General features: G+C 41.0%; 1 protein-coding gene across 1 annotated transcript; it reads right to left on the reverse strand.

The window, feature by feature from the left end:
- Positions 1-1,930: 1,930 nt before the first annotated feature.
- Positions 1,931-18,781, reverse strand: CCDC117 (coiled-coil domain containing 117). The gene is made up of 5 exons (XM_049866017.1): positions 18,458-18,781; positions 17,759-17,809; positions 11,704-11,928; positions 11,168-11,305; positions 1,931-4,864 (listed from the first exon to the last, which is right to left on the reverse strand). The coding sequence occupies exons 1-5, from the start codon at positions 18,637-18,639 to the stop codon at positions 4,627-4,629; spliced, it is 834 nt and encodes a 277-aa protein (XP_049721974.1). The 5' UTR covers positions 18,640-18,781; the 3' UTR covers positions 1,931-4,626.
- Between the last annotated feature and the right edge of the window lie 8,531 nt (positions 18,782-27,312).

Here is a 27,312-nt window from a genome sequence, read left to right on the forward strand (position 1 = left end):
ATGGAAGCAGACTGCTACATCTCTCACTGAGCAGCTGGTGGATTCAAACCAAACTTTTGGTTAGTAGCCTCAGCAGCCGAGCATGCATTTTAGGCTCCATCATAGCAGCACAGCAGGAGCTCTGGTGGCACAGTGGTTAAAGTGTTGGGCTACTGACCAAAGGGTCAGTAGTTCAAACACACCAGCTGCTCCAGGGGAGGAAAATGTGGCAGTGTGTTCCTGAACAGCCATAGAAACCCTTTCAGGCAATTTTTGGAAATCCTGGTGGCATAGTATGTGCTATGGCTCCTAACCGAAAGGTCAGCAGTTAAATCTGCCAGGCGCTCCTTGGAAACTCTATGGGGCAGTTCTACTCTGCCCTATAGGGTTGCTATGAGTCGGAATCGACTTGACGGCAATGAGTTTGTTTTTTTTTTATAGGGCTGCTACGAGTCGGAATCAATGGCAGTGGGTATCATTTCTGAGTTATAACAGCACAAACATCTGGGGACTGAGGCTCAAGTAATTTACATTCGGTGACATCCCGTGAAAAGAGGCAGCTGTACTAACAGAAATAACACACAGGACATACATAACCAGTGTACATGATCAAGGTTTTCATTTCCTGTACAGATGGGTGAAAATTAAGCACTATACTCAGCCCTGAGAAAACACCTGGTATTCAAGGACATTTTCATATTGAAACACCAAACCGAATGGTTAGAACTAAAAGTCAAAACCCTTCCCCCAAAACCAAGGCAAGATTTTCATTAAATGTGTATTTATATCCCATAATTGAGATAAAGGATTGAGGTACCAATATGCCTGCACACTATTTCCCTGGGCCTTGCAGCACCTGTCTGCCTCCTTGCTTTTCTACTAGACTAGCTACTGGAGCAGAAACAAAGTAGTAACAGACCTATGGGCAGAAGGTAATATTGCCTACTCCAGGAATATTTTAAGGTATTAGTTAAACTTTAGTCTTCTAAGAATCAAACCTTTATCTGTGACTTCTAAGGTTCGTTAAGAGACAGAACAGTAGTTTACCCACTAATCAACTGTTGAAAGACATTGTCTTGTTGGAGCTGTAGTCTATAAACACTGTATTCTAACTGTACCTAGTTGATCTCTTAAAATGCCACTGTGTTCTGAAGAACCAAGAAATTAATGAGGCTAGAAGATTTGAACTGTACTGATACACTCTGCCTGCACAACACTTTATTGGTCAGTTATTCCAGTGAAATCCGAATGACCAACCCCTTAGGTACTGACACAAAGATTTTGTAAAACCAACTGGTCAAACAGGGCACTGGAACCGGTGAACTGCAATATAATACTAAATGTCACTCTCTAGTTAGCCTTTAATTTCTAAATTAAAAAAAAAAAAAAATTAGATGAGGCTAACAGTTGTGATTTTTAAATTCTGGTTAAAAAAACAGTATCTGTTATTTTCTGTAACTGCAACCCAAACTTAACACCGCCTGCTCAACAAATCAGGGATCCATGTTTATCAAAAACATGGTTATAGACATGCAGGCAATACTGCCACCCACTGACCTGTCGACTCTTGAGAACTATCAGGAAACACCATGTAACTTCCCCATTCCTCGGTTTAAAGGTTCCAAGGCCCACTCTGTGAACTCCGTATGCCACTTCCAACTCCACAGCTGGATCATTTTTGCAGGTGCAGTTACCACCACCATTTGAATAGTGACAAATCAACAGCAGTGACTTGCTCTGAGTGGAAAGCATCCTGTGGCTTTTAGAATGGCAAAACAGTCTGCCTCTTCTGGAAATACCAAATTTACGAAATTACCTTTAACCTAATATAATCATCCCTTCTGAACAGATTTAAGTAAGTCCATTAGATACGAATGCTGCTTTAAGTATAATTTAAAGGAAAACAAAGAGGTATCTGATTTTATTTACTAAAAGTATAGGAACACAAATAAAAAGTCCAAAACACTTAAGTTTTATTGAAAACGATAAAATACAGAAACACCAGATTCTCAGTTTAAATTAAAATTGACAGCATCTTCAAGAACTTTCCTAATTACTGCACCATTCTTGTCACTATTAAAAAACCAAGTTCTAGATCCAAAATAACAAACTTGCTGGTAAACATTCTCCTCAGGGCTCTGGCCATCGCCCTAGGAATTTTTCTAAATTTTACATTTGTACCTTTTCAAGAACGAGTAGCAGTTTTCTTATTAAACATTTGTGAGAACCAGTCTTTCTCATATTAATTAAAAAACCACACACACACACACACACATCCTACTCAAACTTAGAGAAAATATACATTTGTTCATTAAAGCTCACCTGCTTTAGATATTTTTTCTCTTCATACATTAGCACAGTAGGCCAATGTTTGATCCATGCTGCAAAAAGTTGTATAAAATGAAAGGGACCTGGGAAGAAAATCTTAGGGCAAAAGCAAAACCCCTACATTCCAAAAGAAAAACAAAGCAGAGGCATCGGGACTATGGAGATGGCTCAGAGGAGTAAGCACCACAAGATGAAGAAAACAATCTTTGTACAAACATATACAAGAAGATAAAATTCAAAAAGGAGCATTAAACATTCATTTTCCTGCAGAAATAAATATCTTATCAGATAACTTGACTCCTGAAACAAGTTCTGTTTGGACTGTAATTAACAGATTCTTCATTCTTTCTTACCAGTAGTGTCAGAGCCTTGTTTTGGACCCTTCTTTCCTCCTTTCCATTCTCAATCATACAGACCTTTGATCAGGCCTGCCCAACAATTCCTACAGAAGACAATCACAGTTGTGTTTTGGGCCCTTCTTTGGAAAGCTATCATCTCACCTTCCACCCTAACACTGGGACAAAGTCCTCACTCTGGACAGTTGCTTCATGTTTTTGAGCTGTACTAGAATAAACTTCTTAGCATGGAGACTTCTTTAAGGCTACACACTTTACAAAGTTGGTCCCATTAAACAATGACCACAAGGCAGAAGTTTTTCAAATGGCATGAATCAAACACGTGCACATTTCAACAGAATACAGTTCAACAGAATATAGTTTACATTCATCTCTAAGTCTGAGATTAAGAAACTATTAGCTGGTTTCCAACTGGTTTCAATACTGGTTTGAAGTTTATGTAATTTTACCGTGTAGACATTAAATATTTTGTTTAAATATTAAACATTAAATCTTTTCCTGACTATACAGACAGAAATAGAGAAAGCAGGAACAGGCCAACAGAAGAAACAAGTCCAATTAACAGACTTGTGACTCCTATGCCATCTGTAAGAAGTGAAGGGATTTCAGGATGGGTTTCAAAGATGCCTGGGAGCTGGTTTCTAAAAATTCACCTCTCCTTTTTTTTTCTACATAAGATATCTGATTCCTACAAAGGAGGAAAAAAACCCAGAAAATAAAACAAAAAGAACTGCAGTGGTCTCCTGTTGTGTGATGAAAGGGTCAGTGTTATACTCATTTAAAAGTCCTAATAGATATTGGTAGCAGTAAAGACATTGTCATTTTACTTTGCACTGAGTCCTTTGCCACATAGAAGAGCTCTTCCTGAGAAATTAAAAACTTCAATCCTAGTTATCCCCAAATGACACCTTGAGCCTGGTTTAGGTATTCAAGAAGTGAGGGTTCCCTGCTAGTTAACTATTTTCTACTTTTAGCCTTACTGCACAACAGTTTTAAGCACCAGGCAAATTGGCTATTTCAGTAAACCTCAATGTCACTTGCCCGTATGTCCGCAATTATTCATTGTTTTCTAAATTAAGACAAAACAAACAAGCTCAATTTGCTAAAACAGGTACAACTTCTTTCTTTGACTCCATAAGGCATCCAGGCCAGGTTACTCTGCCACAGCATTTCCTTAGGATTAACTAAGGGATGCTTCTCCCATAGCCCGTTTGTACATGGGTTACCTCACAATCTTAACTATCATTCAAAGTTAATTAAGTTGTAAACACTGCTGAATAACCAGGCTTATCAATTATGCAGGGGAAACCAAGGAGCAACAGTAGCACAAGGCAAATAAGCTCTGAAGGAAAAACCTTTTCTTTGTGTTTTCAATGCATTTCCAGAGGTGAAGAGGTGAACCACACAACACTACTACTGGCTATTTAATCAATACAGCTATACTGACCTGACAACTAATATACAAGTTTCAGGGTCCCCATCCAATTTCTTAACAATAGGCTTACACTACTGCTTTCTTCCCTCCTTCTCACCAATTACATAAAGTCACCCACTGTAAACAGAGCTGTCCAGACTATGACTCAATTGTCAGTTCTAACAGGTATATTCTTAATTCAACTTTTTCATCACAAGGAGAATAGTCTCCAAGTGTCTGAATAGTTTAGACAATATAACAGGTGACAGAAGTCACCCTTACTCATATAGTTTCTATACTTACCTGTATAGAGGCTGTGACATTTAATAAGCCCCTAGGAAATGGATGTTCCCTTGAGAAAAGCTTCCTTGGCAAAAAACTGAATTCAATAAATGGCTACCCAAAATGAGACTCCCACCCCAAATCACAGGTGGAGATATTATTACACCCGTTTCATAAAACCTTCAAGTCCCTATGCTATGCAAGCAGGCTCACGGCTGAACACAGGAACCTTCTAAAATTTGACAATGTTAGTGTAGAAAACGGTTTCTAGAGTTCCATCTCTTCTTCTGTGCAAGCAGCTGTCTCCAAACTATTGTAAAGAGGCACCCCTGTTTGCCGTGGTTCCAAGAACAGCTCAGTTCTCTGAGGGAAGGCAGTGCCAGCAGCTGCATGCTTAGTTTGGCTCTCTCCTGGGTAGTTCTTAGCATTAGTTGACGGCTTTGGCTTATCCGAGAGGAGTTCGGGGAGAGGTTTCCACAACACAAGCTCCATGGAAGGACGGCTCCTAAGACATATAGATTTTTGTTAAAAAATTTAGGACACGGAAATAAGAGATATGAGCTGAACAGCTAATGCCTGCTACCTAACACCTTAAGGGAAAAAAGTGATGGCATCAAAACTTGACATTTATGACAATTCAAATGGATCTTTAGAAAAACCACTCAAATATATAAAATTTCCCAGTTCTGCATGTAATCTGTAACTAAACCAACTGGCTTTCCTGATGTTTTGATTAAAAGAAATATAAATAACCAATGTGTAAAATAAAGGCCTTAGATTTATTTTAACATTACAAATTAAAAAAAAAATTGTGGGCAACATTAGCAGACATGCGCTGCTATCTTGGTCAGGCTGCTATCTTGCTTTAAATCATTCTAAAAGAAAATGAAACACTGGACAAACACAGTATTTCAGTTTCAGTCACCTTTTGCTCGATATAGCTATTAAAGTATAATACTTTTCAGTTAAGCCAAAATGATTATGTTCCTTCCCTGGCAGTGATGGTTTTGGGGATCCAAAGGTAAGAAGTTAAAATAAAACACAAACAAGGACTAACACTCCCAAAGGCTGGCTTCTGGAAAACTACCAAGATCAGAAAATGCTATGTACTAGGCTGCAGGGCAATGTGACCTGCTTACTCTTTGCTAAAGCATTTACCCACTCTCAGGACTAGGTAGTTAATCATAAGCTCAAGCCAGGGCACTAATGCAAGAATCTCTGTGAGCTAACATCAAGCAGCAACTGAACCTCCACGCACAACCACTTCCACTGTACCCGAAGGCAATAACGTTTCATCAGTCTGGCATCACTGTGACTGGTGTTCTCAGACACACTTTCAGCTCTCTGAAACCCACCTTCACTGAGCACCAAGTCTACACCAAGTGTTTTCTAGGCCTAAACGCCCAAGGAGGAGCTCTGGTGGCACAATGATTAAGCAGTCCGATGCTAACTGGAAAGCTGGAGGTTCAAACCCAACCAACGGCTCTGCAGAAGAAAGATGTGTACAGAAACCCCATGGGACAGTTTACTCTGTCACATGGGGTTGCTATGAGAACTGACTCAATGGCACCTAACAACAAGAAATGCCTAAATGGAATTTTATGACTTGCATATTATTTCACACACAGAGGATAATGACAATGTGGGCTCTGTAGGCTCAAGGACTACCAGGCTTACAGAGCTAGTCCTCTGTCCTTATCTAATGGGCCCCAGGCTGCTCTGCTTTTCAGGTGCCTATGTTTGCTTCTAGTTTCCTCTCTTGTCCTCTCACACTGTTAACTGTCACTACTTGCTACTGTTTCTTCTGCGCCAACTTGCTGTTTCTGTTTCTACTGTTGATCTAGGAAACCAGGTAAACAAGCTCATTGTATCTAAATTAATAGCAAGATGTTGTTGTCGTTAGGTGCCGTTTCAGTTCTGACTCGCAGCAACCCTACATACAACATCCTCATAAATGTTATTATGCCACAGCCCAATGTTGCAGCCACTGTGTCGATCCATCTTGTGGAGGGTCTTCCTCTTTTTTGATGACCCTCTACTTTACCAAGCATAACGTCCTCCAGGGACTGGTCCTTGCTGATAATGTGTTCAGAGTATTTAAGACTAAGTGTTGCTTCTAAGGAGTATTCTGCTTTACTGGTTCCAAGACAGATTTGTTTATTCTTCCAGCAGTCCATGGTATTATCGATGTTCTTTGCCAGCATCATAATTCAAAGGCATCAATTCTTCTTCAGTCTTCCTTACTCACTGTCCAGCTTTTGCACGCATATGAGGCGACTGAAAATACTATAGCTTTGGTCAGGGACGCCTTAGTCTTCAAAGTGATATCTTTGTTTTTTAACACTTTAAAGAGGTCTTTTGCAGCACATTTGCCCAATGCAATAGAGCATTTGATTTCCTAACTGCTGTTTCCATGGACGCTGACTGTGGACCCAAGTAAAATGAAATCCTTGACAACTTCAATTATTTTCTCCATTTATCATGATGTTACTTACTCGTCCAGTTGTGAGGATTTTTGTTTTCTTTATATTGAGGTGTAATCCATACTGAAGGCTATAGTCTTTGATCTTCATCAGTAAGTGCTTCAAGTCCTCTTCGCTTTCAGGAAGTAAGGCTGTGTCACCTATGTATTGCAGGTTGTTAGTGAGTCTTCCTCCAATCCCGATGCCGTGTTCTTCATATAGTCCAGCTTCTCGGATTTGCTCAGCATACAAATTGAATAAGCACAGTGAAAGGATACAACCCCAACACATTTTTCCTAACTTTAAACCACACAGTATCCCCTTGTTCTGTTCTAATGACTGCCTCTTGGGCCATGTACAGGTTCTTCCTGAGCATGATGAAGTGTTCTGGAATTTCCATTCTTTGCAATGTTATCCATAATTTGTTATGATCCACACAGTCGAATGCCTTTGCATAGCAGTAAAACACAGATAAACATCCTCCTGGTATTCTCTGCTTTCAGCCAAGATTCATATGACGTCAGCAATGATAACCCTTGCTCTACATCCTCTTCTGAATCTGGAGTGAATTTCTGGCAGTTCCCGGTCAATGTACTACTGAAGCGGCTTTTGAATGATTTTCAGCAAAATTTTACTTGTATGTGATATTAATAATACTGTTTGATAATTTCTACATTCCACTCAAAAATCTAGGTTTGGCACAAATACAGATTGGTTGGCCAGGTAGCTGTCCTCCAAATTTCTTGGCATAGACAAGTGAGCACCTCCAGTGCTGCACTGGTTTGCTGACATCTCAACTGGTATTCTGTCAAAGTCTACAAGTCTTGTTTTTTTGCCAACGTCTTCAGTTTAGCTTGTACTTCTTTCTTCACTACCACCGATTCCAGATCATATATTACCTCCTGAAATGGTTAAAAGTCAACAATTGTTTTTGGTACAGTGATTTCCATGCATTCCCTCCATTTTCTTTTGATGGTTCCTGTGTCATTTGGTATTTTCCCCACAGGATCCTTCAACGCTGCAACTCGAGGACCGAATTTTTTCTTCAGTTCTTTCAGCTTGAGAAATGCCAAGTGTGTTCTTCCCTTTTGGTTTTCTATCTCCAGGTTTTTAAATATTTCATTATAATACTTTGTCTTTTTGAGCTACCCTTTAAAATCTTCTGTTTGGCTCTTTTACTTCATTCATTTCTTCCATTTGCTTTAACTACTCTACATTCAAGAGCAATTTTCAAAGTCTCTTCTGACACCCATTTTGGTCTTTTCTTTCTTGTCTTTTTAAGGACCTTTTGCTTTCTTCGTGTATGATATCCTTCCTGTCATTCCACAACTCATCTGATCTTTGGTCATTAGTGTTCAATGCATCAAATCTATTCTTAAGATGGTCTCTAAATTCACATGGGATATACTCAAGGTTGTATTTTGGCTCTTGTGAACTTGCTCTGATTTTCTTCAGCTTCGACTTAAAACTTCTATATTAGCAATCGATGGTCTGTTCCAGTCAGCCCCTGACCTTGTTCTGACTGATAATACTGAGCTTCTCTATTGTCTTTTTACACAGATGTAGTTGATTTGATTCCTGTGTATTCCATCAGGTAAGGTCCATATGTACAGTCACCGTTTATGTTGTTAAAAAAAGGTATTCACCAAGGCGTCTATCAACAGATGGATAAATTATGGTACATTCACACAATGGAATACTATGCATCGATAAAGGACAGTTACGAATCTGTGAAACATTTCATAACATGGAGGAATCTGGAAGGCATTATGCTGAGTTAAATTAGTCAGATGCAAAAGGACAAATGTTGTATAAGACCACTATTACAAGTTCTTGAGAAACAGTATAAACTGAGAAGAACATATTCTTTTGTGGTTACGAGAAGGGGGAGGGAGGGAGGGTGGGAGAGGGTTATTTACTGATTAGGTAGTAGGTAAGAACTACTTTAGGTGAAGGGAAGGACAATACTCAATACAGGGAAGGTCAGCTCAACTGGACTGGACCAAAAGCAAAGAAGTTTCTGGGATAAACTGAATGCTTTGAAAGTCAGCGGAGCAAGGGCAGGGGTTTGGGGACTATGGCATCCGGGGACATCTAAGTCAATTGACAAAATAAATTCTATTAAGAAAACATTCTGCATCCCACTTTGAAGTGTGGTGTCTGGGGTCTTAAATGCTAACAAGCGGCCATCTAAGATGCATCAATTGGTCTCGACCCTCCTGGATCAAAGGAGAATGAAGAACACCAAGGTCACAAGATAATTATGAGCCCGAGAGACAGAAAAGACCACATAAACTAGAGGCTTACATCATCCTGAGACCAGAAGAACTAGACGGTGCCCCGCCACAACGATGACTGCCCTGACAGGGAGCACAACAGAGAGCCCCTGAGGGAGCAGGAGAACAATGGGATGCAGACCCCAAATTCTCATAAAAAGACCAGACTTAATGGTCTGACTGAGACTAGAAGAATCCCGGCGGTCATGGTCCCCAAACCTTCTGTTGGCCTAGGACAGGAGCCATTCCTGAAGACAACTCATCACACATGGAATGGACTGGAAAATGGGTTGGAGAGAGATGCCGATGAGGAGTGAGCTACTTTTATCAGGTGGACACTTGAGACTGTGTTGGCAACTCCTGTCTGGAAGGGAGATGGGAGGTAAGAGAGGGTTAAAAGCTTGCAGAACGGTCACGAAAGGAGAGACTGGAAAGAGGGAGCGGGCTGACTCATTAGGGGGAGAGTAAATGGGAGTATGCAGTAAGGTGTATATAAGTTTATATGTGAGAGACTTACTTGATTTGTAAACTTTCACTTAAAACACAACAACAATTATTAAAAAAAAAGTGATAAAAAAAAAAGGTATTCACAATGAAGGAGTCGTTGGTCTTGCAAAATTCTAACATGCAATCTCCAGCATCGTTTCTATCACCAAAGCTATTATTTTCCAACTGATCCTTCTTTATTTCTAACTTTTGCATTCTCATCGCCAGTAATTATCAATGCATCTTAACTTCATTTTTGATCAGTTTCAGACTGCAGAAGTTGCTAAAAATCTTCATTTTCATTTTTGGCCTTACTGGTTAGTGTGTAAATTTCAGTAGTTTTAAGAGTTGGTCTTCCTTGTAGGCTTATGGATATTATCCTATCACTGACAGCACTGTCTTACAAGATATATCTTGAAATGTTCTTCTTGATGATGAATGTGACGTCACTCCTCTTCAATCTGTCCCAGCATAATAGGCCCTATGATTGTCTGATTCAAAATGGCCAATGCCAGTCCATTTCATCTCACTAATGTCTACGATACTGATCTTTATGCATCCCATTTCATTTTTGACAACTTCCTATTTTCCTAGATTCATACTTTGTACAGTCCACGTTCTGATTATTAATGGCTGTTTGCAGCTGTTTCTCCTTATTTTGAGTCATGCTACATCAGCAAATAAAGGTTCTGAATGCTTGACTCCCTCCACATTATTAAAATCAACTCTACTCTAGGGAGACAGCTCTTCCCCAGTTGTATTTTGAGTGCCTCCCAACATGAGGGGCTCATCTTCCAGCCCTGTATCAGACCATGTTCTGCTGCTATTCATAAGGTTTTCACTGGCCAATTTTTTCAGAAGTAGACTGCCAGGTCCTTCCTCCTAGTATGTCTTAACCTGGAAACCCCATTGAAACCTGTCCACCATGGGTGGCCCCGCTGGTATCTGAAATACCAGTGGCATAGTTCCCAGCCTGACAGCAACACGTAAGCCACCACAGTACAACAAACTGACGAGTAAAAAAAAAAAAAGAGTAGTGGTGACAAAAGCAAGATGGTTCTGCTAAAGGCGCTTACAAGCTATGATATGAGGCAAGAATATGAGCTCTGGTTTGTGACCTCTGTGGTAATTATTTTGACTGCTACAGACTTCTGTTTTTGTTTGCTAGGTCTCAATGGTGTTCCTGGATAACTAAGAGAGCCAAGTAAACTAGTAGTTTCAAAATGTGGTTTCTATAGCCAGCATGCAAATATAAGCAAATGGATTCTCTCTTGCTAGTCCCCCATTCCCAAGTATTAGACTGTAGTGCAGCTATAGTGCATTTCAGGGCTTCAACAAAGAGGTAAGTAGGCAAGGAAGCCACGTGTGCATACTTCAAACTCCTGCTTGCAAAACATTTATTCACCCCAATAAACTAAGAAAAGGCCTCTTTCTAAGAGGCCAACAAGCTAAATACAGAATCTACTGTGCTTTCACTTGCCTGGTGATCAGAAAGAGATAACTAGGATAGGACACGCACTGTCTACAGACACTGGGCTTTCCCTTAAAGATCTAATTAAATGGAAATCAAGTTCCAAAACTTACATGGACTCAATCATTTTCTTTGTAAAGACTTCATCAAATTCCCTCTTCAAACCTGTTTTCATGGTATCAGAAAGGACAAGACTGGGGAGATGGTTAATATTTCTGTCGGCTTCAACTTCTTCATCTTCATCTATTATCCTATGTAAATTAAGAGAGTGGAAGAAGCAGAGAAAGAATTATTTAGCCAAGCTGTTATATATTATTCTAGCAATTGGGAAAATTAAAAAAAATAAAAAAGTATAAAAGCTACAGGTGCTATAGCAAAAAGTTCAACATAAAGCCTTGGGTAATAAAAACATGTACAAAAGAGTTGTTAAAAATTTCAATTTAACAAAAAAAGTTTTACAAAAAGTACAATCAAGTTTGAAAGGTATCCCAGAAAACTAAGTCATAAATCAAAAACTAAGATTCAGAGGTAGTACATGAAAATGCTTAGTTCTAGTCTATGAGACCAGCTCACATTAGTATGTAAAGTGTACACTATGAGTTCCCTGATTTGTATAGCAGTGAGCCAGCTATATATGCTGCCCATTTACCTGTCCTCAATTTCTTGAAGCCTCCTTCGGGCAACTTCACACTGTGGTTCTGTGGTTGTCTGATCCATTTCTTCACAGGTCACATCTAACATACCAGATACAGAAAGGTCACTAGTACATGGATTTACTCCATGACCCTCTACTTCCTGATGTGTACAAAGAATCCAGTCATTAGGGCCAGGACAGAGCGCTCCTTCAGTCAGCCTTTTCTTTCTCACTGGACATCTGAAGAAAAAAATTTCAATGAAAAACCCAACTTTTAAAAAATTAGCTAGAAAACAAACGAAATGTCTATCACCCCATCTTTAAAATTCTTATATGCAAAAAAACTCTAGATTTTTTTTTAAATTGTACTTTAAATGAAAGTTTACAGCTCAAGTTAGTCTCTCATATAGAAGTTTGTACACACGTTGTGTGACCCTAGTTGCTGTCCCTGTATGTCCGCACACTCCTCCTCTGCACCCCAGATTTCCCATGCCCATTCAATCAGCTCCTGTGTCTTCCTGCCTTCTCATCTCACCTATGGACAGGAGCTACCAATTTAGTCTCGTGTATCTACTTGAACACTCTTCATGAGTATCATTTTACGTCTTACAGACCAGTCTGATCTTTGCCTGAAGAGCTGGCTTCTGGAATGGTTTTAGTTCTGGGTTAACGGTTTGGGGGCCATGTCTTCTGGGGTTCCTCAGGTTTCAGTTGGACCATTAAGTCTGGTGTTTTTACACGAATGAGTTCTGCACCCCACTTTTTTCCTGCTCCATCAAGGATTCTCTGTCGTGTTCCCTGTCAGGACAATCACAGGTGGTAGCCTGGCACTATCTAGTTCTTCTGGTCTCAGGCTGATGCAGTTTCTTTTTGTTTTTTGGGCTAACATTTTCCTTGTGTCTTTGGTGTTCTTCATTCTCCTTTGCTCCAGGTGGGTTAAATCAATTGATGCATCTTAGATGGCCACTTGATGGCTTTTAAGACCCCAGATGCTACTCATCAAAGTAGGATGCAAAACATTTCCTTAATTAACTTTGTCACGCCAACTGATCTAGATGTCCCCTGAAGCCATGGTCCCCAGACCCCTGCCCCTGCTACTCTGTCCCTTGAAGTGCTTGGCTATATTCAGGAAACTTCTTGGCTTTTGGTTTAGTCCAGTTGTGCAGATTTCGCCTGAATTGTGTGTTGTTCTTCCCTTCACCACAGATAATTCTTGTCTACTATCTAGTTAGTGAATACCCCTCTCCCTCCATCCCCACCCTCATAACCATCAAAGAATGTTTTCTTCTGTGAAAAAACAGATTTTTTTGACAGTGTGTCATTACAAGATGAAAAACCACTCTTTTTTTCTGTCACCCTCACGGCCTCCTGAGATGTTTTCTTCTACAGCTCTTTGCCGAATTAGGCTGCACCTGTTAGAGTTTGCCTTTTCAGATTAGGCGTGTTCACTGAGAGAACTTAGTCATTCCTACTAATTTGCTCTGAAATGGTCACACAGGAAGGAAAAGAACCAAATATCACAAAGCAGCAAGTCAGCACCAGCCATATTTTGTCATACTGCTGGCTCCATCGAATTGGTCATACGTGGAAGCAGTATGGCAGCCATCCTAGTCCTTCAGGGCAACAAATGTACGCCTCATCAGGTCTGTTCCAAGTATATAGGTGCATTTGATACTACTGATTTTTTGTTCCCCTCCAAAATGTCAAAGGCTGTCATACGGCTCTATCAGCCCACCACCAATTACGGGGTCCACTTTTCTCCCACTTTGCAATACACTATTTTCACTTCCTAGACAAATTCATAGTTCAAAGACCTCAGAGTTCATTGAATCCCATTCCTTTGTTTTGCAGATTTGGAAACTAGGGCCTAGGAAAGCTCAAGTGCCCCTCCAAAATCTCACAGCAAGGTAGTGAGTGATGTTTGGGACCAGAATGCAGAGCTGCTGAATTCTACCTCTATGCCATTTTCATTAAACCCCCGATTCCTAAGGGACGTTCAATTGTTCAAGCTTTTTCCATAAACTAGTATTTGCAAGCACCACAACACACCCATGTTTAACTGAAAGCTATCAGAAGCAAGTTAAAATAGGTAACCGTCCTCATTCTACTTGAGTATTTAGACTAGAAGTCCTTTATTGTCTTGGCATCAATAAGTGCAATGTCAAAATCATAACATAGCTCTGTAACCAAAATTCATTAATGGCTATCACAGCTTCTGATTCTCTAAACTGAGCGTCAAAGGAAGCAGCATTTATTTTACACAGGGAAATCCCTATTCCATGTCAAGACTGGGAAAATCAACATTAAAGTCTCTGGTGATATTAAATCTGAGAAGTAGTAATGCTCTCTGGAATCTAGATTTTTGAGTGTAATCAACTATTACATGTTTGGTTTACAGTAAATTTTAACTCATAAAAAAGTATTAAAAAGCAGAAAAAAATAAAGACATACGTATAAGAACCCAGCTAAGAAAGGACAGAATAAATCTAGAGGTGACAGGTAATTTCCTAGCACAATTCAACTATTAAATACAACTGAGTGTAAAAGCTGAGTTCTGACCTTTGACCTCCAAGAACATGATTCGGATAAGCTATAGGGTCACTATGAGTTGGAATCGACTCGACGGCATTCAACAACAACATTTTGTCTGGCAGTTCACTTTGCCAATAATTAGAGCTCAATGATAATTAAGTCACAACGAAAATGTGATATAAAGACTTCTAGGTACTGAGAAGAGCCGCGGAAGTGGAGGCTGGGCAGCACAATTCTGGGATTAGACCTCCAATTGTCTAGTCCCTCCTCCCAGGGCTTCAATCTTTCCACATATAAGTGGAAGGCAGTTACCTTTTTAGTCATGTTTTAAACTTAGTTAAAAGACAAATGTTTAAATTTGGGGAAAACACTTGTTACACACATAATAAATTGCTGATTTCCTTAATAAAGACTTCTTGGGTCAACACAACCGTAGTAAACCAAAAGCAAAGAAGCTTCCTGAATAAACTGAATGCTTCCCAGGCCAGTGTAGCAGGGGCAGGGGTTTGGGGACCATGGTTTCAGGGGACATCTAAGTCAACTGGCATAATAAAATCTATTAAAAAAACGTTCTGCATCCCACTTCGAAGAGTGGCATCTGGGGTCTTAAAGGCTAGCAAGTGGCCATCTAAGATGCATCAATGAGTCTCAACCCACCTGGATCAAAGGAGAATGAAGACCACCAAGGACACAGGGCAGTTATGAGCCCAAGAGACAGAAAGGGCCACATGAACCAGAGACTACATCATCCTGAGACCAGAAGAACTAGATGGTGCCCAGCTACAATCGATGTCTGCCCTGACAAGGAACACAACAGAGAACCCCTGAGGGAGCAGAACAGTGGGATGCAGACCCCAAATTCTCATAAAAAGACCAGACTTAATGGTCTGACTGAGACTAGAAGGACGCTGGTGGTCATGGCCCCCAGACCTTCTGTTGGCCCAAGACAGGAACCATTCTCAAACCCAACTCTTCAGACATGAATTGGACTGGACAATGGGTTGGATGGGGATGCTGGTGCGGAATGAGCTACTGGGATCAGGTGGACACTTGAGACTATGTTGGCATCTCCTGCCTGGAGGGAAGATGAGAAGGTAGAGGGGGTTGAAGCTGGCAAAATGGACACAAAAAGAGAGTGGAGGGAGAGAGCAGATGGTCTCATAAGGGTGAGGGTAATTGGGAGTATGTAGCAAGGTGTATATAAGTTTTTATGTGAGAGACTAACTTGATCAGTATACTTTCACTTAAAGCACAATAAAAAAAAATTTAAGGTAAACTATTAAAAAAAAAGATTTCTTGGAAATCAATGCGAAAAAAGACCATTAAGTCAACAAGATATTTGCAGAAACACGAACAATTCAAACAAAATTAAACACGAATCGTTTAAATGAAGATGCTCAACAACACTAAAAATTTGCAAAATACAAATTAAGTTATCCAATTTCTTTAACCTTTTAAACAGTAAAATCCCACACACACAAAAGTGAATCAAACATACGATATGACAAATAGTTATAAAACATCCATGAAAATATCATCCAAGATATAGAACACTGCCAGCATCCCCAAATGATATTTCCTAAAGGTAAACACTGTCTTTTACGGTAATTACTTCCTTTTAAAAAAAAACACATTATCATGTTATGTAGGTGTACATCCCTAAATGATTCAGTTTTCCCCGATTTTGAATCTGATATTTTAGGAATTTTTCTGTATACATTGTGACATTTCTTTTGCTCGTATTAGCCACGTTGATACGTGCAGGTGTACAGGACTCCACTGAATGACTTTATAATTTATTTTACTGTCAAGAGACATTTGGGTTGTTTCCAGTTTTAAACTATCACGAACAAGAGAGTATGAACTTTCTTGTACCTGGTGTGCATATGAACTTCTCTAGTTATACATGGGAACCCTGGTGGTGTAGTGGTTAAGTGCTATGGCTGCTAACCAAAAGGTAGGCAGTTCAAATCCACCAGGTTCTCCTTGGAAACTCTATGGGGTCGTTCTACTCTGTCCTACAGGGTCACTATGAGTCAGAATCAACTGGATGGCGAGGAGCTAAGGGTCTGGATATACATACCCCGGAAGGAGAATTGTTGGGTGAAAGGATATTTGTGTCTTCAACTTTATCAGATAATGCCAAACTGTTTTCCAAAATGCTTGTTCCAATTTACACTCCCATTCATAGTGGATGAGAATCCCTGTTGCCCCACATTCTCTCTAACATCTGATGGTAGAGTGGAATCTCACTGTGGTTTTAATATCCATTTCCCTAAAGACTGATGGGGTTAACACCTTTTCATTTGTCAGTTCCTCATTCGTGTTTCCTCTGTGGGAAGTTTTTACCCATTTTTCTATTAGTCTGCCTGTCTATGAGATACAATTTTTCCCCCATCAGTTAAGCAATGATCAAAAAATGTGAAATTACAGTTCTGGTGAATAGGGAAACAGGTATTCCCACTCTTAACAAGAGCATAAACTGGTATATCTTTAACAGACCCAGCGACTATGTGGTAATCCAACAACCAACTTGCAAATATACAATTTTAAAGGAATACTCACAGTAGCTTTGTTAGTAACAACAGAAAGATTAGAAGTAACTTAGAATCTCTCAGTACAAAACTAGGAAATTATCTATACCTCACCCTAAGGTGGCCTGGTGGTGCTCGGCTGCTAACCTAAAGATTGGTGCTTAGAACCCACCCAGCAGTTCTGAGGAAGACCTGGCAATCTCCCCATATAAAGATCAGAGCCATGAAAACCCTATGGAGCAGTTCTACTCTGTCACATGAGGTTGCTATGAGTCGAAACTGACTCAATGGCACCCAACAACAGCAGCAGCCGTACAAGAGAATTCCATTCAACTACTGAAAAAGAAGTTGTGTGGAACTCCATGTGCTAATATATAACAAGCTATAGGGTAGTAACATGACAAGAATGATGTGTTGCACAACGTGAACAATATCTTCCTATAAAGGTAAAAACAAAGGCCTATAAAATTATAAGCATCCCTGGTGGCCCAGTGGTTAAGTGAGGGGTTGGCAGTTTGAACCCCCCAGCCTCTCTGCAGAGAAGGATGTGGCAGTCTGCTTCCATAAAGATTTACACCCTTGGAAACCCTATGGGGCAGTTCTACTCTGTCTCCTAAGGTCACTGTAAGTTTTTATTTTTGGTTTATATAATTAAAACTTCAAGCTTTTAGACTATCTTCTAAAGAACAAATAGGAATACAGTAACAGATGGTGCCTGTGGGGAAGAGAACTGGGAGTCTGGACTGTAAGGCCTTTCAATATGTATCCTTTTGCAAACTTCCAATTCTTAAAACAGGTTATAACATGAAGTTTTCCTCCAACTTCTGTCTGCCAACCACTCAGTTCCCTTCTCCAAAAGGCAACCAATGCTACCAGTTTCATGTGTCTCCTTGCAGACACACCTAATGTGTTCCTTTTTCACTTAAAACAGTTTAAGATATACAAAAAAGGTTAAACGTTAAACTAAGTGACCATAAAGTGAATAAATGGCGCCTGAAACTTACTCATCATCCTCCTCCTCTCGTTTGTGTTTCTTTTTACAGTAAACTGAAGCACTGTTGAAACAAACAAAAAAATTCAGTGAACTGAGAAATGTATTTGAATGTTATGCTTTCAGCATCCGCTCTCTCTGCTCCATCACTTGCCCACCCCACACCTACCAACTGTCCCTTTCTTTCCTTGCTGAGTAGGATGTATACAGGTCACAAGGCCAATCTGGTGGTCCCCAGACTGAATTCTAAACTCATTTTGCTAAAAAAAAAAAACTAAGGTCGTGAGAAATTTGGCGGGACCACGGCAGGGAAAACATACTCGTGCAGGCACTGTGCTAAGCACTTTATTTCCATGATCGCACTAAAAGCGCAGATTTCCTTTTCCCACTTTGCGCATGAGGACACAGTGTCTGAGAAGCACTGTGAGTTGTTAATCATCAGCGGACGCGCCGAGGGGGCCTCGAAGCTCCAGTCCGCCCGGCTTCCAATACCGGTTCCGCCGGCCCGACCTGGGCGAGCTTTGAACCCTGGAATCCTGGGCTAGAAGACCTCAGGCGTCTTACAGTTAACGGCTCTGATGCTCAGTCTCCTCCGCTGTAAACTGAGGCTGAGACGCCTCCCCGGAAGATTAACGAGCCTGAGCGCGGAGCCCGCGCCCGCCGTGAGGGGCGCCTGGCCCTCCCTCCCGCCCCGGACCGCCGGGCTCCTCACCGTCCGCGCGCCGCGCTCCCGCCGGGACTGCTCGGGGCAGCGCGGGGCCCCGGCCGCGGGGCCAGCTCGGCGCCGTCCGCCCCCGGCGGGAAGGCCCGGCCGGGGACGGCCGGCGGCGGCTGCAGGAAGTCCGAGGTGCCGCTCAGGGGTAGCCCGCAGAAGGGCCGGCCTAGCGCGGCCATAGCCGGCGAGATGAGGAGGCTGCGCCCGCGGCCCCAGCCACCCGCGTCCCCAGGCCCGGCGGCTGCGGCCACAGCGACTGCCGAGAAGCGTTCGCCTCAGAGCCCGCTCCGGACCCCACGTCACGCCTTCTAGAACCCTCCACCCGGGGCTGCCCAGAGGCACGCCGGGATTTGTTGTGTGTGGAGAGCCGGTGCCGCAAGGGTTGCCGGGAGTTGCAGTCTTGTGGACTACAAACAAGATGGCTGCCTTCCGGCATCCTAACTGGTCTTTGAGGATGATGGCCTTGGCGGACCTAGAATATGGCCTGGCATGTAAGAGGTCTTTTGATCAATCCTCACGCCTCAAGTTATGTAAGCTCTTTACCTCAGTTTCTTCAGTGGTAAAACCAGGATAATAATAGTACCTGTCCTCACAGGGTTGGTATGAAGGGTAAATGAATGAAAACATCTGAAAACCAACCCAAAAACATCTAGAACCTTTAGAACACTGACTAGGACACAGTATTCCCTCTTTAAGTTTCAGCTACTGATTCTTCTATGTTGTAATATAAATGAAGTTAATACCTAAAAGGGAGCAACGTAGGGTATCCATAAAAACCTCAGAGCTCTTGTGAGAGTAGTGGTAAACCTTTCAGCCTCTGCCTGGAACAATAGGCAGTATTTCCCACATAGGCAGGGAAGACAGAGTTGGTTGACCCAATAATGCCCCATTTTCTCATCTCAGGAAATGGCACCACCATCCGGTATGTGTTGCTTATGCCAATGTCAATGCCCTTCAGCCAAAACCTACCAAAAAAATACATTTAAGTTGAACAAAGGTGGGTTTAATGACTGACTCATTGCAGTGAGGGAGAATGTGTACCACTGGAACCTAAGGGGCATCTCAGTGAGAGGTGTTACCAAGAGCATATTATAGGATTTGGTCTTTTTTAGGCAATTTGGGGTAAAGTTCAAGGAGGTTGGGCTTTGCTCTGGATTGAATACTGTCAGAAGCGGGGATAATTACATGATTCTGTCTCTTAATAAATCTTATCTAGGAGATGGGAAGGATGAAACAAGGCTGAACCTGTAAAGAAGCAATAGCCTTTTATACTAGCCAGGATAGGGAATGCTTGATCATTTTCGTGGTTTAGACAATGCTCATGTTTCTGTCTGGGTTCAGAGATGATTATGAAGTGGTCTTAGTTTGCTGTTGTTGGTTTTCAAATTATTTTATTAAAAGCTTTTTCTTGTGGTAAGTACATATATAACAAAACATTTGCCATTTTAACATTTTTTGCATGTACAATTCAGTGACTTTGTTCATCATATTATGCAACCATCACCACTATCCATTTCCAAATTTTTGCATAAACCTTAACAGAAACTCACTGCCCCCAAACAATGACTCCCTTTTTCTCCCTCTTTCCCATCCCTGATAACCTCTAATTTACTTTCTATAAATTTGCCCATTCTAAATATTTCATATAAGTGGAATCATACAATATTTATCCTTTTGTAACGAATTTATTTCACTCACTCAGCATCATGTTTTCAAGGTTCTTCCATGTTGTAGCATGTATCAGGACTTCATTTCTCTTTATGGCACGGTAATATCCCGTTGTGTATATATAGCACATTTTGTTAATCCATCTATCTGCTGATGGACATTTAAGGAGTTTTTGAAGTAGTGGTGTTTTTATCTAGATCCACTGCGGTCACAGAGTGGTCTTGCTTGATGTTTGCATTCTATGAAACTGCTGGTGTTTAACAGGACACGAAGGCCTAACTGATAGGGCCAAGCCAGTCTCAGCTGTCAGAAGGTGCTTTTCTTTCTGACTTAAAATGTGTGGGTCATTACTGATGCCTGTTTTTTGTTCACCATCATGTTTAATCAGTTAGCAAGTCCTATGAGCTTTATTTGTAAAATGCTCTCAGATTCTCTACATTTCTCTCCATTTCCTTTGCTCTTTACCTAATTCAGTATAATGGATTGTTTCAATTATCTTAATGACATTCACAATCTAGTTTTGTCTCCCTATAGTGACACAAGAGGAGCCTGGGTGGCACAAGCAGTTTGCGATCAGTTGCTAATCCAGAGGTTGGCAGTTCAAATCCACCCAGTGGACCCACTGAAGAAACCTAGTGATCTGTTTCCATAAAGATTACAGCCAATGAAACCCCATGGAGCAGTTCTACTCTGTAACTCCTGGGGTTGCCATGAGCTGGGGGCTGACTTGATGGCAGCTAACAACAACAACATGGGGACACTATGCTTATCTCAACTGGATATAAAAGACAGTCTCCTGTGTCATTTCTACAAATGATCACCTAATTCTGCACCTTAAAAAATATCCTTCCAGATCATGTTATATACACATAAAAATATTAATATATATTTATAAAAATAGTCATTCTCTTTGTATTATTCTGAAAATTGCTTCTTTTCCACCTAATTATATTTCTTGAACGCCTATACAAATTCATTCTTTAACTCATAGTTCTATACTATATTGCTCACCCCTTATCAGGCAATGTACTGGTATTAATGATTTGTTAGGTGCTTTCTGTATGGCACTGGGTTCTGTATAAGTCGATTAATCCTTACAATAACCCTGTGAACTGATCCTGTTATTGCCTGCGTTTTACTTATAAGGAATCTGAGGCAAGTTATGGTCTTCAATTCTCTTCGTTATTTAAGTGTAGGAACCAGTGTCCAACACCAAGTCTGAGACCCTCGCTCCAGCTTAGACAGATGATTCCATGACTCCATTCTCCTGATGGCTAATCTTAGATTATCTCTAAAAAAATTTTTTTTCCAGTTATAAAACTAACACAGGTTCTTAGTAGAAAATTATTGGAGGGTATTGGTAATAAAAGTATAAAACCAGAAAATCAAACCCAGTGCTGTGGAGTCAATTCCAACTCATAGTGACCCTATAGGACAGAGTAGAACTGCCCCACAGAGTTTGCAAGGAGCGCCTGGTGGATTTGAACTGCCAACCCTTTGGTTAGCAGCTGTAGCACTTAACCACTTTGCTGCCAGGGTTTCCAATAAAAGTGTAAAGAAGCAAATAAAATTTATCTTTATACCTGTCCCCCAGGATGTTCCGTTGTTTATATTTGGTTTTATCCTTCTAGTCTTTTTTGTGTGTGTTTTTACTAGAACCTGTGTGCAAAAGAATAGCATACACATACGAGCTCTGCTATTTGCTTTACATGCATTATCATTACAGACAATAAAGTAATTTGCCTGCATGATAGTCATTAGGTCATAGTGTTTAGTAAGAAACAAGCTCGTCAGGATGTGGATATAAAAGTATCAGGTTTTAGCCCCTCTGGAAGAAGACACCAAACCAAGTTGTTGAGGGCAATAACCTGTAAGGGATGGGGCTATTAAAACCCAAAACCATTGCCATTGAGTGGATTCTGACTCATAGTGACCCTATAGGACAGAGTAGAATTGCCCCATAGAGTTTCCAAGGAGCGCCTGGTGGATTCGAACTGCTGACCTTTTGGTTGGCAGGCATAACACTTATCCACCATGCCACCAGGGTTTCTGAATGGGTTATTAGGAACTTGTAACTTATGGGTGCAAGTTTTAAGTTTTTACTTTTTTCCAGTGAATGTGTACTACTTTGTAATCAAAGGATAAATGTTTTTGAAATAAGCGTGTTCAATATAATGAGGTTAACAACAAGAAGGCAAAAGAAGCAATAAGCACCAGCAGCAAGCATTTATTGAGCACTTACTGTGTACTAGGCTAAGTGTACTACTTCCTGTCAGCTCCACCACGACTCTCTACTATCACCATTTTGCAGAATAAGAAACTATGATTCAAAGAGGTGAAGAAAGTGTCTCAAGGTCTCACAGTTAGTACTGATGGTTCTGAGGAAGATGTGGCTGATTTCAAAGACGTACTCTTCATCACTGCCTTCCACAAGCAAATAATATTCTTGCCAAGCAGCTGGAAAAGGCACAGTCAATGGAAGATCCTTAATGAACAATTTATCATGCTTAAAAATGACAACACCCACAACATGACTAATACAATTGGTGCCACTGAATTGTACACATAAAAATGTTGAATTGACAAATGCTTACGTTATATATATTCTTTACAGCAGTTAAAAAAAAAAATGACAACACTCACTCACTATGGTCAAGGATGGAGCGAAACCTGTATGTTCAGATATTGCCTCTGGCATTCCAGACAGGTAAACACCTCCTGAAAAATGGCATTTGTTCTTACAGCCCAGAAGTATTGGTGTATTACGGCTGTGGATACGAAAAAAAGTGCATATTGTGGACAAGGAGCCCTGGCGGTACAGTGATTAAGTGCTCAGTTGCTAACCAAAAGGTTGGCGATTTGAACACGCCAGATGTAGTAGCCTGCTTCTGTAAAGATTTCAGCCTTGGAATCCCAAAATGCGGCAGTTCTACTGTGTCCTATAGAGTCACTATGAAGTCAGAATTGACTCCACAGTGATTTTTTTTTTTAATTGATGGTAAAACAGGAGATAATATACAAACAGGAAATACTATGTTAGGGCATGGGAGTTTTTCACAATTATTTTAAAGCAAATTCCAGATATCGTATTTTATCTCTAACTTTTCACAAAAAAAAAAAAAACTACAATGTACATCGCACCTCTAAAAAATTAATAATAATTCCATAAAATTATCTAGTTAGTGTTGAGGTTTTTCCAAGTATCTCCAAAATCGTAAGTCTTCTTCACATGGCTTCTCAGGCTAAAATCAACAAGGGAGCCTGGAGCAGAAGAGGAAGTACATGGCTAATACCAATTTCTGCTTGTTAAGTACAAGTCCCATTGGGTAGGGGATCCTCTTCTAAGGAGGAGGGACTTTGTGGAGACTGGGGATATCAGTATTACTTACTATGGACCCAGAGGCTCCATCATCGTAACTGGTCTCCCTGCCCGCGTTCTTGTCCCCTGTAGCACATCAGCCACAGAGATTAGCCAGAAAGATTTTTCCACCATGCACTTCTGGTGTGCCACTCTCCTACTTTAAACCTGTCCAGACTTCCTATTATTAGTTGCTGTAGGGTTGATTCTGACTCATGGACAGCCCCGTGAGTGCAGAGTAGAACTGTTCCATAGGGTTTTCAAGGCTGTAACCTTTTGGAAGCAGATCTCCAGGCCTGTGTTCTGAGGTGCCTCTGCGTGGGTTCGAACCAGAACCTTTCAGCTAGTAGTCAAGGGCTCGATCCTTAGCACCACCAGGGGACTCCTTACCAAACTCCTCTAGGATCCCACCCCTGCCTACCTCCCCAGCTTCGTCTCTCCTCACTCTGCATGTGATCTCTGCGTCCAGCTGATGGGGTTTCCTTCTCTTTGCTATTGAATTTCTCTTGGCTCTTCTCTCTGACCGCCGAACCTTTGCATGCACTTCTTCTTCTGCCTGGTAACAACTGTCTTTTGTGTTTGAACAATTTCCCAGTTTACCTAATGTTTGTGGTGCTTTGGGAGCCAGAAGGTGGGAAGAGGTACTATAGATGGCAGGCAATAGCAAGTGGTTCTACTTTAAACTTTCTAGAGTAACCTGTGGAACTTATTCTGCCAAGAGCAGGCAGGGAAAATCAGAGATTTTCACATGTCCCTTTGATATTAACATCAATGAGAATGCACACCCTGTTCCTTGGCTTCCCGGTGTTCGTGGCCGCAGTGGGATAAACAGGTGATTGGTCTGAGCAGTGAAGCATCTCCCTTGCTTCCAGGTTGTCCTCAGGAACAATGGAGGGGCTTGGTACACATTCTTAGCTATTTGTTATGAATAGCTAATTAGTTAGCTGTTGTTCTCACAGCTTCTATATCAAGTATTAAAAACAAACAACGACAAAAATACCCTCTGGATTTCATAATAAGGTATTACCCAGAGATACATTTCCCTGCATTATACAATAAAGGGGCCTATAATTTTCTTTAACATACTCCTGCACAGACAAGTGTGATACGTGTGTTGGCATTGATCCACCCCATGGCAGGTAGGCATCTCCCCAGCTACAGTGCATACTCCTGGGGTGGTTAGGAGATTTCATCAAAGGCTACCCTCCCTAGCAGCTTCTACAAGTGCTTTAGCTGGCTTTCACTGCCCTCCAGTCTAGAGGTTTCTGCTCATTACATGGGTTAAAATGGGTTTTTCTTTGGTAAGACTAGTGGTGTCTAAAATATGTGGTTTAACTGGAATTACTTTAGAGGTGTCTTTTCATCTTTGCATAAATAAGGTATAAAAATCTAGTGACCCTGTCAGTATTACTGTATACATACCACAGAACATCTCTATCACCATGTGTATGTTTGTAGCATTGTTCTCCAGGATTTTCAGTTGTTTTTTTTTTTAATTTTTATTGTGCTTTAAGTGAAAGTTTACAAATGAAGTCAGTCTCTCACGCAAAAACTTGTATACACCTTGCTACATACTACCAATTATCCTCCCCCTAACGAGAGAGCCAGTTCTCTCCCTCTACTCTCTCTTTTTGTGTCCATTTCGCCAGCTTCTAACCCCATCTGCCCTCTCATCTCCCCTCCAGGCAGGAGATGCCAGCATAGTCTCAAGTGTCCACCTGATCCAAGAAGCTCACTCCTCCCCAGCATCCCCCTCCAACCCATTGTCCAGTCCATCCATGTCTGAAGAGTTGGCTTCGGGAATGGTTCCTGTCCTGGGCCAACAGAAGGTCTGGGGGCCATGACAACCAGGGTCCTTCTAGTCTCAGTCAGACCATTAAGTCTGGTCTTTTTACGAGAATTTGGGGTCTGCATCCCACTGCTCTCCTACTCCCTCAGGGGCTCTCTGTTGTGTTCCCTGTCAGGGCAGTCATCGTTGTGGCGGGGCACCAACTAGTTCTTCTGGTCTCAGGATGATGTAGTCTCTGGTTTATGTGGCCCTTTCTGTCTCTTGGGCTCATAATTGCCTTGTGTTTTTGGTGTTCGTCATTCTCCTTTGATCCAGGTGGGTTGAGACCAATTGATGCATCTTAGATGGCTGCTTGCTAGCTTTCAAGAACCCAGACGCCGCTCTCCAAAGTGGGATGCAGAATGTTTTCTTAATAGATTTTATTATGCCAATTGACTTAGATGTCCCCTGAAACCATGGTCCCCAAGCCCCTGCCCCTGCTACGCTGGCATTCAAAGCATTCAGTTTATTTAGGAAACTTCTTTGCTTTTGGTTTAGTCCAGCTGTGCTGACCTGTATTGTGTGTTGTCTTTCCCTTCACCTCAACTAGTTCTTATCTACTATCTAATTAGTGAATACACTTCTCCCACCCTCCCTCCCTCCCCTTCTCATAACCATAAAAGAATATTTTCTTCTCTGTTTAAACTATTTCTTGAGTTCTTATAATAGTGGTCTTATACAATATTTGTCCTTTTGCAACTGACTGATTTCACTCAGCATAATGCCTTCCAGATTCCTCCATGTTATGAAATGTTTCAGAGATTCATGACTGTTCTTTATCGATGCATAATATTCCATTGTGTGAATATACCATAGTTCATTTATCCATTCATCCGTTGATGGGCACCTTGGTTGCTTCCATCTTTTTGCTATTGTAAACAGTGCTGCAATGAACATGGGTGTGCATATATCTGTTCCTGTAAAGGCTCTTATTTGTCTAGGATATATTCCAAGGAGTGGGGTTGCTGGATCATATGGTAGTTCTATTTCTAGCCTTTTAAGGAAGCGCCAAATTGATTTCCCAAGTGGCTGTAACATTTTTCATTCCCACCAGCAGTGTATAAGTGTTTTAATCTCTCCACAGCCTCTCCAACATTTATTGTTTTGTGTTTTTTGGGTTAATACCAGCCTTGTTGGAGTGAGATGGAATCTCATGGTAGTTTTTATTTGCATTTATCTAGTGACCAATGATTGTGAGGGTTTTCTCATGTATCTGTTAGCTACTTGAATGCCTTCTTCAGTGAAGTGTCTGTTCATATCTTTTGCCCATTTTTTAATTAGGTTATTTGTCTTTTTGCAGTTGAGTTTTTACAGTATCATGTAGATTTTAGAGATCAGGTGCAGATTGGAAATGTCATAGCTAAAAACTTTTTCCCAGTCTGTAGGTAGTCTTTTTACTCTTTTGATGAAGTCTTTGGATGAGCATAGGTGCTTGATTTTTAGGAGCTCCCAGTTATCTAGTTTTTCTTCTGCATTCTTAATGATGTTTTGTATACTGTTTATGCCATGTATTAGGGCTCCTAACGTTGTCCCTATTTTTTCTTCCATGATCTTTATCGTTTTAGATTTTATATTTAGGTCTTTGAACCATTTTGAGCTCATTTTTGTGCATGGACTGAGGTATGGGTCTTGCTTCATTTTTTTGCAGATGGATATCCAATTATGCCAGCACCATTTGTTAAAAAGACTGTCTTTTCCCCATTTAACTGTTTAGGGGCCTTTGTCAAATATCAACTGCTCATGTGTGGATGGATTTATGTCTGGATTCTCAATTCTGTTCCATTGGTCTATGTATCTGTTGTTGTACCAGTACCAGGCTGTTTTGACTACGGTGGTGGTATAATAGGTTCTAAAATCAGGTAAAGTAAGGCCTCCCACTTTCTTTTTCAGTAATGCCTTACTAATCCAGGGCCTCTTTTCCTTCCATATGAAGTTGGTGATTTGTTTCTCCATCTCGTTAAAGAATGTCATTGGAATTTGGATCAGAATTGCATTAAA

The sequence above is a fragment of the Elephas maximus genome, chromosome 22 (assembly GCF_024166365.1).
Source record: "Elephas maximus indicus isolate mEleMax1 chromosome 22, mEleMax1 primary haplotype, whole genome shotgun sequence".
NCBI lineage: Eukaryota > Metazoa > Chordata > Mammalia > Proboscidea > Elephantidae > Elephas > Elephas maximus.

Excerpts from the sequence above, each read along its gene's own strand:
- CCDC117 (XM_049866017.1), bottom strand. The coding sequence starts at position 18,639 with ATGGCCGCGCTAGGCCGGCCCTTCTGCGGGCTACCCCTGAGCGGCACC. Across the intron at positions 11,929-17,758 it reads CGAGAGGAGGAGGATGATGA|ATGTCCAGTGAGAAAGAAAA; the intron begins GTAAGTTTCAGG and ends TTTTTTCTTCAG. Across the intron at positions 11,306-11,703 it reads CTTCAAGAAATTGAGGACAG|GATAATAGATGAAGATGAAG; the intron begins GTAAATGGGCAG and ends TAATTTACATAG.